This window comes from Clytia hemisphaerica, unplaced genomic scaffold (assembly GCF_902728285.1).
Source record: "Clytia hemisphaerica strain Z4C2 unplaced genomic scaffold, Clytia hemisphaerica genome assembly, whole genome shotgun sequence".
Taxonomy (NCBI): Eukaryota; Metazoa; Cnidaria; class Hydrozoa; order Leptothecata; family Clytiidae; genus Clytia; species Clytia hemisphaerica.
Window position 1 is genome coordinate 2217734 of NW_027104297.1, and position 19794 is coordinate 2237527.

A 19794-nucleotide genomic window follows, 5' to 3' on the forward strand; every position below is an offset into this window, starting at 1 on the left:
ATAAAAACATAATAATAAAAAATTAACTTACTTTTGCTGCCATCAAATTTTTATTCTTATCTTCGCTTGTTTCCATCTTACCATTCAAAAAAAAATATCATAAAATGGGTCCTAGGTGAAAAAGGTTTTTTCGTTAAAGCCATTGACCTTTTACATAGTCATAATGTATGTTGATTCAGCAGATTGAAATAAATAGAATCTTTTGTAATGAATAAAGAAAAATGTGGAGCAAGATTTTTTTTCTTCCTTTTATTTACAAATTTGAAAGGAATCTTTTATTAAAATTTTGCTGACATCAGTTTCAGACGAGTCGGGTGTATATAACACTGTATAATCCCTTTAATAGTGTTAAAAAAAGAAATTGAATTCGTTTTAAAAGGATAATGGCACCGCTTAACCTAAATGTACGTTTTACATTATTTCGAATTCAATAAAAAAATTTAAAAACCCCTATTGTGAAACTTCTTTTGTATTCTGTTTCATCTACGAGATATTGGCAAAAAGGCCAACAATTTACTCCTAATTCATATTACATCGTCCGCCAAAATGGCTAGTAACTTTGGTTTTGAATCTATACTCCAAAACCTTGTGGTTTTACCAAGTGAAGATGATTTTAATAGTGAAAGTAAACTTCGAGAGGTATCGTTTTTTGATCTCGTTAGTTTGCTCCGTACTGCTATTCAAAATCGCAACGACGAGACTACTAGGGTTGATAAATTGTATCGAGAGATGACCACAAAAGAATTTAAAAAAATGAAAGATGAGTGTGTGATGGAGATGGAAATAGAAAACAAAGTCAAGGTAATAACAATAACTATTACAATAACAAGTAAAAATAAAACTCTTTCTCGGTCACGGAAATAATGATTATAATTTTAGACGAGTTTAATTCACTTCATACTTTGGTTTGGAATATTTTAGATTTATTTTTTAGAAATACTCATGAAATCGATTATTTCCACAGGCCTCGTTTATAAAACACTTTTTTTACTTTGTTTACAGGTGATTCGAAGTGATCAGTACTATCTCTGGAGGTGTGCGCTACTTTGCACGAGTGATTATCGCTTATTTGAAAGGATAAGCTCACAAAATACAGTTGGGCACTTCAGAGTAAGATCTCTATTTGAAGGTTTAAATGTAACATCCATATCAGAAGCACTTGGATTATGGCTTGAAAGAGGAGATATTGGAGCAAAAGAATTGGGTAAAATCAACAAAGACCTAAAAGCTAAGCAAAAAGAGGTACGTATTACTTCGATCGTTGAAGACTTAATTGCCTAAAATTTTAAGAAATCATAATAAAAAAGTTACTGAAGGGTTAGTCCACTTGGTACTTTATGGGGTCGTGCAATTATCCTTTCATATTTATCGACTAGTCTCATCATATCGATTGTAACATCATAATCTCTGTTTACAGATTGAAGTCACCTCCGAGAGAATAAGAACAGAGATAGTGGTTGATGAGTATGAGGTATGTAGAAAGACATTATTGATGGAGTATCAGAGGAAAAGAAATTACAATTTAGTGCAGCCCTGAATCAGTACACCCACTCGTTACCCCAGTGAGTTTTTCAGCCCCGGTTGAAATTTTCCAAACGCTTTGAAATGAAACCCATTTTGCATTTAAAAAAATGCTTATCGTGTGTAGAAAAACATTTTTTAGAATCGAAAATTGAAGAGAAAGATCGATGAAGCACGCACTAAAGAAAATGTTTTAAACGCTGAAATATTGAGGGTATTGGCAATTTACTTTTTCCACAAATAATCTAAACTGAATATCTTAAAGGCTGTTTATTTTTTGATGGATTTCGTATTTCATTTCACCAGAAGACAAATTCGTTTAAATCGAAAATAATTAATTTTTAAAACTTTTCATTTTAGCTGAAAGAAATCATACGTTTCCATGAATTTGATAGGGAAGAATCAAAGAGGGAGAATGATTTGCTTATGGAGAAAATAAACCTGGTACGTTTTTTTTCTTGATTAATAAAGCAAAAGATGTAAAGTAGCATTGAAGATGGCTGAGAAACAATAGATTCTTTTCAATAATTAGCAATATAGAGATTTAAGCACGTACTCAGCATGACCTCATAAGATGTTTGTAAAAATGTTGTAAATACAATAATGGAAAAATATATGCACATCTTTTTAAGCTTCAAAAAGAAAATAACTATTTGCTACAAAACAATGAATTGCAGAACGACAGGCTCAAATCATTGATGGATGGGAACTCAAATTATCTAAATAATGTAAGATGTTATTGTAAAAATGGTATTATTCATTGAGGTGGACACTGTCAAACATTTACGGCATCAATCACTTTAAACATAATATACATATTACATTATAATTATACAATTGATAATTACTCTTTTTAACAGCTACAATCGACACCGGCAAATAGAAAAAGAAAAATGATTGACGAAAGTGGGACAAGCGATGCAGTTTCTTACATTGTATGATTTTTTTTCAATGTTGGTTTTCTATAGCTTTCTAAAACTTTTGCTGAACCGAAAATGGTGAAGAACTTCTATTTCGTGATTGTTTCGTAAATTTTAGATTGTCACCGATAATCATGGCGACGATAGTGGCGGTGTTGAATTAACTCAGCATGAACAAGACCAAAATGAAATGCAACAGGTATTACATTCTTTTTTTTGACTAAGAACAATTTTATAAGAACAATGAGGCTCAAAATGGCCGAAAATAAGAGCAATTAAAGAACAGTTCTGAGGCTGCAAAGTTAAAAAAAAACGGTTGTTTTTTTTCGATCATGTTTTACCGAATATGTTTTTGACTAAAGCTGATATGGTATCTTTTGAAACTCCTATTACCCTTTATAGGACCCTGGCTAGAAAATTTCTTGCTCAAAAAATATTTTTCCCAACAAAAAAATAAGAACAGTTTGAGCCTCAACTCAAATATAATGGTTCCTATAGAAAAAAAGACTGTAGTAATAATTTTTCCCCTGTTTAGATCAATTCAGAGAAAATAGATTAAATTAGGTTTTATAAATATGTTGAGGGATTAACATATTTTGCATAAAATTTTTCTAAAGATGTTCAAAACTTTCAACTTTAGATTGTCAACATTACATTATCTTTAAACTTTAGAGCTCATCGAACAACTCTGGCCAGCTTAACCAATCTCTGAATGGGTCTTACAGTTGTCCATTGGTTGGTGTTCTTGATAGGCAATTTGGTGGATCTATCACCACATCCGAGGTTAGCATATTACATTTTAAGTTTGCTCGTATCAATTTTCTGCCGTTGAGGAATTACTACCTGTTTTAAAATATTGGGTATTTTTATCGTATTTATGTTAATGCATAGATTAGAATGTTAAAATCAATTATCTTAAATTCTTCTAACAGACTTCGCTTGAAGAAGATACACATAATTTCATGAAAGAGCAAAACGAAAAAGGACAAAAGGTATTAAATTATTTTAACCCCCATTTTAAGGATGTGTATGCAAACATAATGTAGATATACTATACACTACTTGAGTCTTGTTGAATCGAGGTTTTTATATATAACGAGTATTGGAAAAATATTGATAACAGGGATGCATTCTTTTTTCCAGAATACGGTTGACTTTCAAGTAGATAAAGCAAGGGAAGCAATATCCTTAGAGGAAACAAAAAACGATGTGAGTTTTTTAATGTTTGAAATTAAGCAGCTTTAGAAGCTTTTTTTAAATTTAATCACATAATTTGAATCATGTGCACAGTTCGATGGTTCACGTGATTCATCCTTTTTCGTGCAAAATCAATAGATTTTTAAAAATCATGATAAAAGTTAGCTTTTTATTGCGAAATCTTTCTTCGTATGTTTACTTTTCCCTTTTTGTTTCTTGTTTTTAAATAGACATTAGATGATGAAACAACTCAAGCTACAGCTACGGATAATGATCTTATGAATGACGTAAGTGTTCTTTCTTCGGAACGTTTTTGCTCAAACATATGCTACCTTTAAAGAGTTTATTAGATCAATTTTATTTTCAAAGATTCTATACTATAATCAATGCTATAATATTGTCAATTTAAATGTTTATGTATAGAATGAAATTCCAGAGCCCACGCTACTGTTCTTAAAACTCGCAAGCGTAAAAATCGCATTTAACAACCAGAAATTCAATTTCATCAGGATCTTTGTTGAATAAAGTTTTCTTGCAAAATTTTTCCTTACAGAAAAAAGAAGAGCCGTGTATTTCAAAGAAACAAAAAAATTCGAAGAAAAAAGAAAAAACTCCAAGAAAAAGTGAACCGAACGTAGAGAAGCAAGGAACGAAGAAAGGAAAGAATAAACGCGCAAAATATACAGAAAAGCAGAATTTAGATATCATCAAAGTTGTCGAGGTAAAGATAATTTTTTATAAGAACGTTGAGGCTGAGATTTGCTCAAAAATTACTTAATGCTTTATTAAAATGTGTCCCAGGTACACAATTTATTTTATTAGTTTTTATTTCAACTTACAAACGATCTCGTGTTGAAACAACATTGTTTGGGCGCCAAAACAACATTCCGTGCTTACCGGGGTTTATTAGGTTCATATCTAAAGACATTGCATTATTTTGTTATTGAGACTCGTGCATATATTAAAACATTAATAAGGACATTTAAGGCTGAAAATGGTTGAAAAAGTAAGAACATCCAGCCTCAACCAAAATTTAGGTGTTCTAATAAAAAAACGTGTACAGTATTTGAAATGAACTCTTACGCAAAGGAAAAAAACTTAGTTACAATAGAACAAAAGTTAGAACAAAAGAATTTAAAACAAACCATTCTCCGGTATTCTTTTTCGATGAAACCATACTTCTTTTTTACTTATAGGACGAATTGCTTCCAATTATGGAAGTAAAAGTTGGCCAATGGGTGATGGTTAAGTACAACACGAAGAGATTCCTCGGTATGGTGGAAAAAATTAAAGATGGTGAAGCTCTTGTGTGCTGTCTCAAAAAGGCCTTTCCTGATGAGACACCGCAAGACCTGGAAAAGGAGTGCGACACCCTTTTTTATGAGAAAATTTATAAGTCTCCTGTTACTCCTATCTTGACAAAAGTAGGTCGGGCGTTACTTTGGAAGTATGAGGTATGAGAAAACTCTCCAAGATTCACAAATCGTATTACTATAATCATAATCATGTATTATTATTAAAACAGGATTCAGTTGTTCTTCCGTTTTTTGTATAACCCGTCAATCATTCGATGTTCTTAAAAAATAGTAACGATGTGATCATAATTTACATTTTTATTTAGATACATACATTCTATACATTATGGAGTTAATAGTTTTTTTTATGTGTAATATTTTTTTATAAAATTTGCTTCTTACAAGAAGATCATTAACAAGAAGACTCTTTAATAGTTCCATTATACGTCCGTATACGTACGTATGTTTAATCTAATTAAGATTGTTGCGTTTCATTTTCTTTCATTTAAGATTTCAAACATATTATTTTTTTAATGGAATTTCCAAATCAGTTTTTATTGGTTAAAAAGCATATCGATAAGGGCAGATAAGCACATTCCTTGGTTAAAAATTGCATACCGTTATCGATAGTACTCGTAATCCTTTTATTGCTTTATATATTAATCATTGAGGGGAATTCATTCTTCTCATTGGTTAAAAAAGCATATACACTATCGATAGTGGCAAACTTACACATTCATTGGTTAAAAATTACATATCGCTATCGATAGTGTTGTTAATCCTTTTATTGCTTTTTTATTAATCATTGTGAGGGAAATTCTTTCTTCTCATTGGTTAAAAAAGCATTGCACTATCGATAGTGGCAAATTTGCTATCGATAGCGTTGCCGCTATTAATAGTGTTTTCTCTCTTTTTTAATTCTGTATTCTGATTGGTTGAGACAGAATTCGCTAAGGTTAGCGTTTTTTTTGCTATAATCCACTACTGAAGTTCCAATTAAAATGAAAAAGTCCCATTTAATCTGAAAAAGAGTTGTTAGTAATTGTAATTCGATCTCAAATCAACACACAAATAACTTTCTCTTTCAAGAATGCTCTGAAGTACACGTTTTTTTTTTTTATTAGAACACCTAAAATTTGGCTGAGCCTGGATGTGCTTATTTTTTTAGCAATTTTCAGCCTGAGATGTTCTTAGATGCGTTCTTAAATTTTCAAACTACTCTAAATCGACAATATCATGCAAAATAAAAAGAACTTAAAATTGGTAAATTTTGGACAATATTTGACTCTCGATTTAGAAAATCCATTCCTAAGTTTGTTTAAAACTGGTTGAAAAGAGGAAACAATTGTAGTTTCTTGTCATTTTTTTCCAAACTGAGGCTGGGCATGTTCTTAGTGGGGGGCGTACGAGGTTTTGAATTACCGCCATCTCGGCCATTTTTTTGAAAATTACCGTTATCCCGTCCAAAATTTTCGAAAATACCGGTCCCGCTGTTTTTCCCATAAAATTCTAAGGACTAGAAGTAAAAAATTCGGCAAAATGGAATAGGATGTGTATGAGGAAGTTCACTATTTTTGTATTTTGTTAAACATTCAAAATTCTTTGTACACCTTTCCCAATTGTTTGGTATTTTTCGAAGGTCTTCAAACCATATTGAAAACTATATATTTGTATTCCTCTTTATAAAGACAAGTGCATGCTGAAAATTTTATCTTAAAAGCTTTTTTCTATCAATTTTTATGACTGTTTTTGTTCACGGTGAAATCCCTTATAAAAATTTTCGTTTCCATGTAATTCTATTGTTTATAAAGAAATTTCAAATCAAAATAACTCAAGAACCGGAAGTGCTTTTTTCATAATTCTTTTTTTATTTGTTTAGTTTTGCGACCTACAATTTTATGAAACTATATAGAAACATCCAAACATTAAAACAAAAAAGTCAAAAAGCCTAAATAACAGGGAGTTTCTAAACATCGACCAGAGATGGCGACCACGACCGGCGACCAGATAAATTTGGGTTATCGAGTTTACCTGCTCTCTCCACCGTAGAGAGCATCCAAATCGAGTCCTGATCTGGCTTTCAAATGAACCACTGAGCACGTGGCTGAGAATTACTCTAGCTAGAGAATACTAAAAGTGACTTTTGACGTCACCAGTCATTTTCTAGACAAAGTGACACTTTTTGACAAAAATATTGACAGGGCAATTAAGTGTGATGCCTGTAAACTTTATTACACCAAATATTTTAATTGTACCGAATGAGATGCCTTTAGTATGAATAGATAGAAATTGTCAGTAGGAAAAAGCTGGGAAGGCCAGTTTTAGTCTTTTAGAGATATCAATCTCATCAATTATTCTATTGTCCTTACATTGTCAAAATGGGTTCTAGGAAAATTGCCCCCGAGAAAATTGCCCCCCGGAAAATTGCCCCCTAGGAAAACTGCCCCCTAGGAAAACTGCCCCCCAGAAAATTGCCCCCCCCCCCCGCCATCTTTTTTTCCACTTTTTTATAAAATCCAATGAAACTTCAAATGGGCCATTGTAGCTGTAAAATTAAGTAGTTTTGAATTACTCTTAGGGTACCTAGTAAACGGGGGTCAGCGGGGGTGGATTGGAAAAAAGGCTAAAACAGCATAATCCGTACAAAAAAGAAGTTTCAGATTCCGAAAAATTGATAAGCGGAGGAGGGGTTAGATCAACAATGTCCTGGGTAGAAAATTTTCGAAAAATAGATTATTTTGGTGGGAACTTTTTTTGGGGAATACTGTAATTAATTTTTTAACTGTGGTTGGAATTAATTTTAGCGAATGACAGCGCAAATCTGTTCTATTTCATCTTATTTTGAGCAACTTTGTTGAATTTCAGGGGTTATTTAGCCAAGAAAACTGAAATTTTAATTTTGGTGGGAACTTATTTTGGCGAGTTAGTAAAAATTAGTTCCCTTAGCTTAAGATAGCACGGATAGGGCGCTTAGGGTTAAGAAATGGGGAAAGATTTTTTTGAAAGTGATTTTATTACTCGACTATCTTTCTCCACCTCATACAAAACTTGTAAAAGTCGTTTTTGAGGCGTCTTTTTTCTTTAAGAAAAAACTAAAAACTAAAACATGCAAAGCAGATCAATGGTCAGCGCTTCGAAAAATGGAAAAATAGGGGGCAATTTCCGGGGGCAATTTTCCTAGGGGGCAATTTTCTGGGGGGCAATTTTCTGGGGGGCAATTTTCCTAGGGGGCAATTTTCCGGGGGGCCGTTTTCTGGGGGGCAATTTTCCGGGGGGCAGTTTTCCGGGGGGCAGTTTTCTCGGGGGCAATTTTCCTGACAGCGTCAAAATGACTTATTTTGACAAAATAATGATCTGATGATCAAATATAAAGCTTCCTAAATAAATTCCAGCACAAATTTTGTCACTAATTAATTTGACGCCGAAAATACAAAAGGATAGAAATTGACACTCTATTTAAGCTCCAAGAGCGTTGAAATGGCTGCTCTATACGTTTTGCACGTGGCTTTATAATCACTGTAGGTGAGACAGGGGTGAACTTTACTCTTCAATTCGATAAATAAATGATCATAAGAAGAGAAAGACTCTACGATGGAGAAAGAGGAAAAACTCGATAACCCAACTTTATCTGGTCGCCAGTCGTGGTCGCTGGTCGTGGTCGCCATTTCTGGTCGATGTTTAGAAACTCCCTAAATAACAATTCGGGAAAGTTGTCTTGAAATAAACAAAACAAAGAGTTTCTATACTTCCACTTCATAGAAACCGGGCTTTATAAAGCGCCGTGCACATTTGCATTAACGTTTCAAAAAAATTTTTAAACATTTTTTATGAAATGGTGTAAGATTTTTTTACCTATATGCTGACTCCTGTGACAACCTTTTTTAATAGTCCGAAAATTTTATGTACCGTCTACGTATGACTTTTACCGAAATACCGTTGTTTTTTATAAGAATTACCTCATCCCGGACGAAAAATCAGGTGTTTTACCGTCACCGTGACTCTTGCAAAATACCGTTTCCCGAACACTTTTTATCGTTTTTACCGCTTCCCGGCCCTAAATTAGGCTTTATCCCGAGTACCGTCAGATCGTACGCCCCCCACTTCTTACGATGTTCTTATTTTTTCGACGAATTTCAGCCTCAAGTTCTTATAAACTGGGTTCTAATAAAAGAAAAAAAGGTGTATACAAAAGCTTAAGAACAATACAGAAGCAGCCATTGGAATGGATGAATTTATAAATGGTTAAAGCTATAACTAGAGTAGAAAAAACTATCAAAATCAAATTTTGCCAAAACATTTGATCTATGGTACTCTAAATACATTTCCAAACATATTTTATCTGGTTATCCCTTTAAATCAAGAAAAACTTTCAGGCTCCAAATGTTGTAAAACTAAAAGACAATACTTTGTTCTCCACCCTTTCATTCAATCAAACACCCCCTCTCACAGAACCAGTAGGATTTTTTAGCCAGGGGGGGGGGGGCAAAAATAACGGACTAAAACTCGATGGGGATTGATATTCCGATGTTTTTATTGCTGAGGATTTGAATTCTTTTGTTTTCAGGTCAGAAAATTCAGTGGGGATGCAGGGCCGGCGAAACCGGAGGGGCTAGGGGGGCTGTAGCCTCCCCACTTTTTTGCAAAAAAAAAAAAAAAGAGAGAGAGAGAGAGAGAGAAAAAGAGAGGGTGAGAAAAAGAGAGGGTGAGAAAAAGAGAGGGTGAGAGAAAAAAGACCTGGCTACGTTCAACAATGAAGCCAAAACGGTTTAACAATCTTTCTTTGCTCCATATCCATAAAAATCTAACGGATAAATTTGATTTAGATGAAGTTGGTAGAGAGTTTGTGTCAACTCGAGAATATTGCTTTGATTACTTTGGACAATTTTAATTTTTAATACTGTATGCTTACTGTCTGTTAAAGCAATCTCAATCTCAATATACTTTTACTTATGAATTTTGAACATGTAAAAGTCCGCTTTATTTACTTAAGGTTTCATTTTGTTATTATATATGTAGTAGTATATTCTTTGGTGATTATCAGTATAAAAAAACGCCTAACTTCTTTGATTTTTTCATTCCAATAACTTCACAAAAATTAAATTTAGACCACTTCTGGGCCAATGTAGAGTACCATAATTTCAAAAATTTTCCGGTTCGTCGGCCCCAACCATGGTGGGGCCACCTTAGTCATTATATCATTTAGCCCCCCTCACTTTTAAAACCGATTCGCCGGCTCTGGGATGGGGAAAAATAGTAAATATTTTGCAGTGAGGATTGGTTTATTTGATTAAATTCAGTGGTGACAAAAATTTGAGAATAATTTTTCAACCGGGGACGAAATTGGACAATTTTTTCAGTGAAAGGGTCTGTGAGAAAGGGGTGTAAAAATAACGTCATAAAAAGGGGGAAAAGGGAAGAAATATTTAATTTTGTTTTTCATTAACTTTCAATTTATTATTTACGTACCTTGCGCCCCTGATTGTGTAATCCCTGTAGCAGCAGAAGCCATGTCAAATTCAAATTTGAAGTCGAAATTGAAAAAACCACAATCAAACAAAATTAGCAAGAAAACGACCCTCTTATTTTTATCTACTAAACGTTTTATGAGTGTTGAGTCATCATCAGAACTTTGATGATTTTTTTTTACAAACTGCTTACTAATTAGTTTTGGTTTGAAAAAAAGCTTTTCATTAATCAGTACCTTTTTAATTGTCGGTAATTTTAATACCTGATTTTATAAAGCTATTTAAGAAAAGTCAATCCTTCCCTTGGATAGGTAATCATCTTATTTCATACACGTTTTTACATACAAGGCTTCGATGGTCAAAATGTTAAGAACAAGTTAAGAACATCTTAAGGCTTTGAGGACTCAAAAACACCCAATTTCTTAAGAAAATTTACAAAAATACTCAAAAAATGGCGAAAATAAGAACAAGATTATTTTTAAGTTTAAAACTCAAAAAGTTAAGAACATCTGAAAGCTTAAAAAACTTGATGTTCTTATAAAAAACCATATAAATCTTTCTTTTGTTTATTAATGATTGCATGTTATCGTACTGTGGCATTTATTGTCAATTTCTTTTTAAGTTTATCGGAAACGTAAATAAAGCCTGGGATACACGGGAACGAGGCTAGTATGTGACTCATTAGTGAGGTTAAGTAAATCGGTAAAATCACGACGACGAACGAAAATTTAGCAGGCTAGTGAGTTTCAACCAATCAAATTTCGTATTTTCACTAGCCTTATACATTTTTCGTCCGTCGTCGTGATTATCCTTGTATGCTTAACCTCAGTATTTTTACTTGGGATGGGGCGTGTCGATAGTTTAACCGCTGACCTTTATATACCCTAGATAGTTTCTCAATCCCGGCCATGCGAAATCTTTGATCGGAGTTTTTTTTAATGATTTCAATGGTTAGCACCTTACAATAGTGATGTAAATACATCTAAAGGGCTAGTCTTCTTCTCCTCTCCTTCTCCAATCGGCGTCGAAATATATTGTAAAATTTAAAAAAGGTTTTTTTCGAAATTCTGACTACGTCAGCAAAAAAAAGGATTTTTCTTTTTTTTACTAATTTCTGCTGACGTCATCAAAATTTCGAAAAAGGGATGGAAGGCAAAGACTAGACACAGAAACAAATCATCGAATCTTGATGCTGAGGCTTTGAGACCATGGAGGTATAAAGAAACAGGAGAGAAGTATGCTATTGTAGCCATGCTCGCCCTACGATTAAAAAAATTACGAGGTATGCATGCTCATAATCTCATACAGGGTGTCCCTAATAAAAGTATCGAGTTTGAACATGCGATTGAGTAAAAAAGTTTGTGTGTGTTATCGCTAAAATATAAGAACGTTCTCCATCACATAGGCTCATTACAAAAGGTAGTTACAACGTATAAATTAATCAATAGCCCTTTTACTATTCCCCTGTTGCATAAATGCCATAAATGTACGTCTTTAAAAATCAAAATTAATAAAAATTCAAATTCCCTCGTTTTACTTTTTTATTGTTCCATACATTCCATTTTTATTATTTTCATAGTTTTACATACGATTCTTTACAAACATGTTTTAATTGTTGCGTTTTTCTCATGATCGTAATTTCGTTGCATTTGTAAACAGGCAGAGTATGTTTTTATTGTTACGTAATGACAAAGAAAAAAGAGGGAGAGCTTAAAATACAATTTTGTGAATACACACTTAAAACTTTCTACTCAATCGCATGTTCAAACTCGATACTTTTATTTATTAGGGACACCCTGTATATCGTGCATTTTTAATGAGCTCTTTTGTTGATAGGTGAAATCTTATTTGCTAACTTAAGTGTTGGAAATAAGATGAGACGAGATTCATTGTTTCTGACATTGATGTAAGAAAATATTTGGATTAAAAAAGGGCCTGTAAACTTTGCAATCCTTCATCAAATGACAAAATTTCGATCAACGTTTTCTTCAAGGTGAACTCTATTGCTTAATACTTTCCTCCAAAATTCTCCAGCGACTTTTTGTCTACAAATTGGGTCTGAAATTGTGTGTGCTTATAAAGAACTTTTTACTTTCTGGCTGGAGAAAATATCTTTTCAAAACAAAATTTAATGGATGACAAAATTGAACGCAAACTTATTTCGTGGAGCTAAATTTTATTTTATTCTTGTATATTAGAAGGCTAGAAATCTTCGATGCTAATAGTAAGAATGTTCAGAACAAACTTTCTACTAAAAAGTCCTATTTCACCGGGCGAGCCTAGAATTTCTTTTGATTTATTACATAAAAGAAATCAAAAGACTTTAACGACCAATTACTGACAAATTCATCTCCTGTCTTTCTTTATACCTCTATGTTTGAGACGAATGACGAATAACAAATTCTTTCATTCTTCCGCCAACAATACAAAATAAGGTTACAATGGCGTTAAAGTTACTCTGTACCACGTTTATCGCTTCGTACAGTACACTCTGCACGCATTGTCTGTTTGATAAAAAAATTTACTTACGGAGATCTCTGCGATAAAGTATGTTTAATAAATAGCAACACTTCTCTCATCTTCTCCCCTCTCTCACCAATATTCCATCGCAGCGGTTGGTACGAAAAATCTCTAATGAGAAAAGACAATGACAACAGACCCTCTAAGGCAATGAATTTTGAAATTAGTTGTACATATTGGGTCTGTGTACACAGACAACGTTTAAGTGTGCTAGTAATGATTCGGCGTAGTTAAGTTGTGATGCGTGGCTAACCTGGTTTCAAACGTAGATCAGCTTTTTGATGTTTTTGCGCTAATGACCTGACTTTATTACTGTTTTGATAGACCAGCATATTACCTATTAGCTGATCATGTCAGAAGGTGGCGAGCGTTTGTTAAAATATAAGATCTGCGTAGGAGAACGCAGCAAGAGTCGACGAGCCTCTTTCTTTCTTTCCACGAAACTCGTGTAAATATGGTTCTGGTTCCACAGGGGAGGATATCATTGTCTATTTTTCATATTTTCACTTCTCTTTAGTCCGTGTTGATTAGTTAAAGGTCTCATTGTTTTACACGCAGCCCCCTGAACAGGGCTCCCCAATATAATGCAAAACAGGGCGTTTTTGTGTAAATTCTAGACACCTCATGTTCCATGTCTATTTTTCTTTCGCGTTCGCGCCCTCTATCACACTTGTCTTTTCTTCAGGCTCGGTCTAGCAGCTTGACCCTACGACCCTACACATAGTAAGCACCACCTTGCATATAGGAGGATTTTTAACAAGCGAATGAAATATTAGCCAGGAAATTTCCAATCTTACAATTATACAAAGTGATGAGGAAAGTACTGAACAAGGAAGTCGAGTGTTTTCCAGATTTCCACAGTGAAGCGATAGACGGATTTCTGGTATGATGAAGAATGTAATCACAAACCTCTAAAAACCACAGATATTATAAGAGTCCTTTATGGCATGTCCGAAAAAGCCATAAGTTTGGCGCAGAAAATTGGGGGCTTTAGACATAATTAATTTATACCTTTAAAGAAGCGTATTAGGATGTAGAATTATCGCAGAAATCACTGTTAATAAAATTGATGCTGAAAAGTAAGCAAACCTTGTTTTTTGAATAACTCCAGTTTGGCGCGGAAATTAAACGTGAAATTTGGACCAAAGTTGCATGTTATTAATAGAAACATTTTTGCATATTTTTTTTCGAATTTTTTGGTTTTTGCCTAATATCTTTTTTTGGTGTTAAAATTAATTTTTTTAACAGTGATTTCTGAATTCTACATCCTAATAAGCTTCTTTAAAGGTATAAATGGACATGTCTAAGGCATTGAGTTTCAAGCCCGAAGGGCTAGAGGTCAATCTCGAACCTTTCTCAGGCAAGAAAAATTGAAGCCTTAAAATATGCGCCGTATTTTTGATGACGGATTGAATCTAGCAATTCCTTTGTCTTCGAGTGATATATTTTTCTAAATTAAGCGGTATATTTTAGTTTAAATCTGTCATTTGTGTAAAAACCAGGCGGGTCGCTCAAGGCCGCGCAACTTTGGTAGGATTTGTTGGCTTCAAATCCTACCAAAGAGATTGACCTCTAGCCTTCGGCTTGAAAAACTCAATGGTCTAAGGCCCCCACTTTTTTTGCGCCCAACTTATGGCTTTTGAGAAAGTGCCGTTTATCCGAGTTTCTTGTCGACAATGCACACGATGCTTTTTTATATGAACCGCGCTTCTCAATTAATTGCCGTTTTGGCGCCTCATTAAAATTCCGCCATAAATTTGTAAACAAAGATGGTAGTTTTTTCTGTGCAACTCGTCAAAACAAAACTTTTTGAATTTTTGAAAAAGCAGGTACATATGTATATTTGATTTGTTTTGCACTATTTCCATCGATGATCTTTACTGTTGATTTTGTTGTATATATTTTTTCTTTGGATTGATTTGCTAGTTTTGGGTTCAGTCAGTCAGTTGTTAAACTTTTTCTTTTCCAGACGATCTCAATCGAACGGAATCGACGATCGAACCAGTCGAACCAAATCGAACGCAATCGACCGATTGAAATTCGATTGTCGAACGCAATCGAATCTCAATCGAATATTACCGCAATTTTCAGATTCGATTGATATTCGATTGCGTTCGATTGATGTTCGATTGCGTTCGACCGTCGATTCATTGACCCCGGATTGTTCATCGCATAATTTCTACGGGAAATCGAAAGTAATTTCATTCAGCTTGTGATGTTTGAGAGCTTGGATGTTGGGAAGCTGCAAGAATAAAGCCAGACGATCTCAAGCGAACGGAATCGACGATCGAACCAGTCGAACAACAATCGAACCAATCGAATATTGCCCAGAATTTTGATGTTCGATTGAGATTCGATCAGTCGAGTACTGAGCGATCTTTTCAAGTCATCTCTATACAAAAAAGAAAAGAAAAAAGACCTATCGAATGAGAACCTCATAATGTTCCACCGCAGAGTAACTTGTGTTTTGAATCTATCAAAGCAATTAAAACACTAGAAATCTTCAAATCCCACGATATCCAAAAACTCGAGAACACGCAAGCAAATTGATCTTGCAATGGTATAAATTGAAACTTGAAAATGTTATTAACACTTAGTTAATTGGCATAATTAGTGAGATTAGATATAAATTGATCATTTTTCCGATTTCATTTTTAGGGCCTGTCTTCTTTGGAATCAAGATGCAAGAAGATGGAGCAAGAAACGAAGACTTTTTATAAGAACAAAAAAACTCATCAAGCATTTGCTTTGCGTTTGTTTTTTTTACCAAAGCTGTGAAGATCACATGTCAGAAGGATAAGCAAGCAATAGAAGAACATAATAATCTGCACAACACTCTCGTATCACAGAACCCGGTGGGGACCTACAGCGGGAAATTTCTATTGCAAAATATCTTAACGCTAACGGGGAAGAAAATTTGGGGTTTTAAATGGTCGGGGGAAAAATTGCGACGGCGTGTACTTTTGTTAACTCTCCGAAATTTTCATCATTTCCCCCCAAATTTTTCAAGTTTATCCCCTTTGGAAAGTTCTATCGGCTATCTGAGCCCCTCAGAATGACTTAATTACTCAATATGGAGTATTTCTCTCCCAAATTCATAAACGGATGATATACATTGTCCCGGGACATTTACTAACACGCATAGACGTGCATTTTCTATATTTCATATATAATAGAACACCCCTTTCTCAGTGACCCAGTGAAGTTTTGAAACCCACTGGGTCTTAATATAGGATCTCCAAAGCTCAAAAGTGATAACCTTTAACTTTCGCTGGTAGGGAAAAATTGACTTTCAACTAATATTCAAGAATTCTTAAAAAAACTGAGATTGACCGGGGTAAGACGGTAAGACCATAAATAAGATCTTTGATTTGGGTTCTATGCAATTTCTTTCACCGGGTAGTTCATCATTGAGTGGAGCTGACCGGGTCACTGATATAGGGGTGTAATAAAAGAATTTGTATATATAATCTCCGTGGATACAATCGAGTGCAAAGTTCTTCGCGTTTCGATGGTGAACAAACGATTTTTCTGTCGTGTTTTTGTCAAGTTGACAATTAAGAGTCATGTCTACCTGAGAACGATCTCGATTATCGGTTCACCCAGTGGTCCCTATAAAAGGCAACGAATGAATTAAAAAAAATTGTCATGAAACTAATTTTGCAGTATATTCAGGGCTTCATTAGATTATTTATTGAGCTTATCTTTAGATAGAAGTCATCGACCTTAAATAGGGGTGTATGACAAAATTATTTTACTAGAAGAAAAGATACATATTAAAATGGTATAAAGGATGACGATAAAACCAGGTGAAACATTCGAGAACGAAATACCTTTTCCTAATTAATGTTGTATGTGCAATATGACGATGCGTTGACTTCTCGATCCGGGATACTTGATAGCTGTACCATTATTCGGCAAGTCGCATTTGGAACATCTAGAAAGAAAAGCAATATATTCAAATTATTTTAATCTTCAACTGGCAAAACCACATCTTAATACCGATCAAATATGAAACAGTTGACACACAACAGCGTTTCAAAACCTTTCTAACATTTTTAAATGTCCATCATGTGGCGTTAGAAGATCTTTACAGTCCCCAAACCGGTGAAATTCTGTACTCAAATACCTTACGTATCTGCCGCTTTAGGTGGATTAAACTTCGCGTGGAGTAATTGAAAATGGCATCGATCTCTAACTTCGCGTGGAGTAATTGAAAATGGCATCGACCTCTAACGTTAGAGGTCGATGAAAATGGTAAATTCGTAATTTTCATGAGTTTTGGCCCTTTTCGCAAAACTTAGTTCTTGCTATAAATTGAAAATCCGTTAAAACTAAAGAAATTTGGTGAAATCTAGTGAAAAAGAGGCTGCTTCGCAGCGAATTTTTTAAAATTCTCAATTCTCTAAAAAAAGTACATGCGAAAATTAATCGACTTAGGGTAATAATAGCGGTATTCTAAGTCGCGTCATTAAGACAAAAGTGACGAGAAAGTAAAAAATCCCACTCGCACAAGACAGAGATGTAATGTGTATTCCGACAAGGACATGATGTGTATTTCCTTCGTTGTGAGCCCGGGGGGGGGGGTACTAGGGTTGGTGAATGAGGGGTATGTGCGGACGGGACCTCCGAAAACCGACCCTTAGAGAAACCAAATTTTAGTGAAAAAGTGACCCTTAGAGAGACTTTTTCGAAAAATTTTCTCTGATTTTCAAAAATTTCCTACCCTTAGTGAGACTTTTTTGTAATTTTTTCTCTCAAAATCAAATTTTTTTTCTAAAAATCGTGATTTTTCCCACCCTTAGAGAGACTACTTTGAAATGTTCTGATTTTTGTAACCCTTAGAGAGACTTTGAAAGGTGAAAAACCCAACCCTTACCGTCCGCACATACCCAGCACCTATTTTTGCCTAAGTACCCCCCCCCCCGGGGTTGTGAGACAGGGAGATAGGAAAGCAAAACCTCACTCGCACACTCGCATGAGACAGGGATGTAATATGGTATATTTCCTTTGTTGTGACACAGGGAGGTGCGAGAGGTGGGAGAGCTAAAATACCACTCGCGTGATACTGTACGTACCTGATAAAATAATATTTCTTCCCACTATTTTACCGAGCTTTTTACGTTGCCTTAATATACATTAATGCTTGTGAGAAAGCATAAAAAAGCAAGCTTTTATCCCCTATTGATCGTGATATAAAGAGGGCCTTAGATAATATCCTTGAACTCATTCGCATGTCAATGACCTTCTTAAAGTAACTCTCACAGGAATCTGCAAAGACGTCATCCTAATAGACGTAATAAAAAACTTACCATTGTTGAAAGAATAACTTTTTGTAATCACTTGGGAATATAATTACTACTTGCATCGTGTTTACGTCATATTTCTCATCTCTTCACTTTTTCTACCGTGTAGGAGTGCCAAACATGAGATTTCTATAAGGAAATTTGAAAAACTTCACCGCAGAAATATTTTCAATATTTTGCTCAATTTTTCGACTGCAAGTTGTGGGGTAGCAGAAATATATATCAATGTGTTCCTTATAAGAGCCGCTAAACGAATATCGTATTTTCATTTTCACCACAACGTGTTATTGAACGTTTTACGTACTTTTTGTTTTAAGCCTTTGATCTTTCTTTTTTTTTTTTTGTTTAGCGTGGCGCTAAATGATGTGATTACTCATTTTTTTGTCGTTTAAAATATGACAGTGTGCTCGACTGTCGATTGCGTTCGACAATCGAATTTCAATCGGTCGATTGCGTTCGATTTGGTTCGACTGGTTCGATCGTCGATTCCGTTCGATTGAGATCGTCTGGTCTTTTGGAAAGAGGTAGTTCTTGCAAGCCTCTGGAGAATTTCTTTTGGTAGTTATCTGCCTTGACCTATTTCCTGTACTGTGTAAAAAAAAATCCAGAAAAAAGAGTAGAATCCGAAAGATTCAACTTTGTTTGCACAGACAGTCTGTGCCACTAACTCGATCGGGAAGATTCTTCCAAAATGGGAAGATTCTTCCGAAATGGGAAGAACCTTCCCGAACGGGAAATTGACTTGACTCCCGAATGGGAAGATCTTCCCGCTTTTTTACTTACCTAGGACTTTTCGATCAGGTTGAAACTTCCCGTTTGGGAAGTTAACGCAGTTTTTTCAAAATTAAACCAAATTTCCACGGTAAAGTTTATTTTTCTTTCGGTGAAAAATCTTAAAATTAGATGCTTTATCAGCTCCAAAATGTTTCAACTTTCGCCGGTCATCGTACAGTTTCGCCGAAGATTCAGTCATTTTTCATCTTCCCAAAGAGGAAGAATCTTCCCAATCAGGAAGAAAAAATTCGCCTAAGTTCTTCCCGTTCGGGAAGTTTCTTCCCATTTCGGAAGAATGTTCCCGATCGGGTTAGTGGCACAGACTGACAGAAGCACACAAAAAACCCGGAGTTTTAAAAAATGGCTAACAAAAGCTTTGTAAGAAAAAACGCTTCAACTCCCACTCCAAAAAATACTTGTCCAAAACGATGAGTATGTTCGAAAGCATTTCTGTAAAAATTAGCTCAATACAGTTTCCTTTACGACCCTCGACATGGCCCGAGAATTCTCGGGCCAAAACTTTTATTGGAATTCGCGTAAAGCCCGAGTATGGCCCGAGCTGGCCCGATAATTCTCGGGCCGTGTTCGGGCCTCACGCGGGCCACACACGGGCCACACTCGGGCCAATTTTTGAAAACATGATTTAAACAAGCATGTAATTTCAGGACTGAATTTTTTAAACATTTTCTTTGAGAAAAACTTGGTTTCTCTTAATTATATTAAATATATGAATGTTGTAAATTCATATAAATATTAAATGTCTTATTTGGTATGAAAACATAGTTATAAATATATG

The 19794-nt window shown here is 34.6% G+C and overlaps 1 protein-coding gene and 1 long non-coding RNA gene across 2 annotated transcripts; one reads left to right on the forward strand and one right to left on the reverse strand.

The window, feature by feature from the left end:
- The first annotated feature begins 546 nt into the window (after positions 1-546).
- Positions 547-4163, forward strand: LOC136817260 (uncharacterized). The gene is made up of 13 exons (XM_067073593.1): positions 547-801; positions 1003-1242; positions 1418-1471; positions 1664-1735; positions 1882-1965; positions 2154-2249; positions 2382-2456; positions 2560-2640; positions 3114-3224; positions 3374-3433; positions 3585-3650; positions 3869-3925; positions 4062-4163. Exons 1-13 carry the CDS (start codon positions 547-549, stop codon positions 4161-4163), a joined length of 1353 nt encoding a protein of 450 aa, XP_066929694.1.
- An 11883-nt stretch (positions 4164-16046) lies between these two features.
- Positions 16047-18509, reverse strand: LOC136817398 (uncharacterized). The gene is made up of 3 exons (XR_010848079.1): positions 18231-18509; positions 16752-16855; positions 16047-16530 (listed from the first exon to the last, which is right to left on the reverse strand). It is a non-coding gene; the product is annotated as an uncharacterized lncRNA (long non-coding RNA).
- Between the last annotated feature and the right edge of the window lie 1285 nt (positions 18510-19794).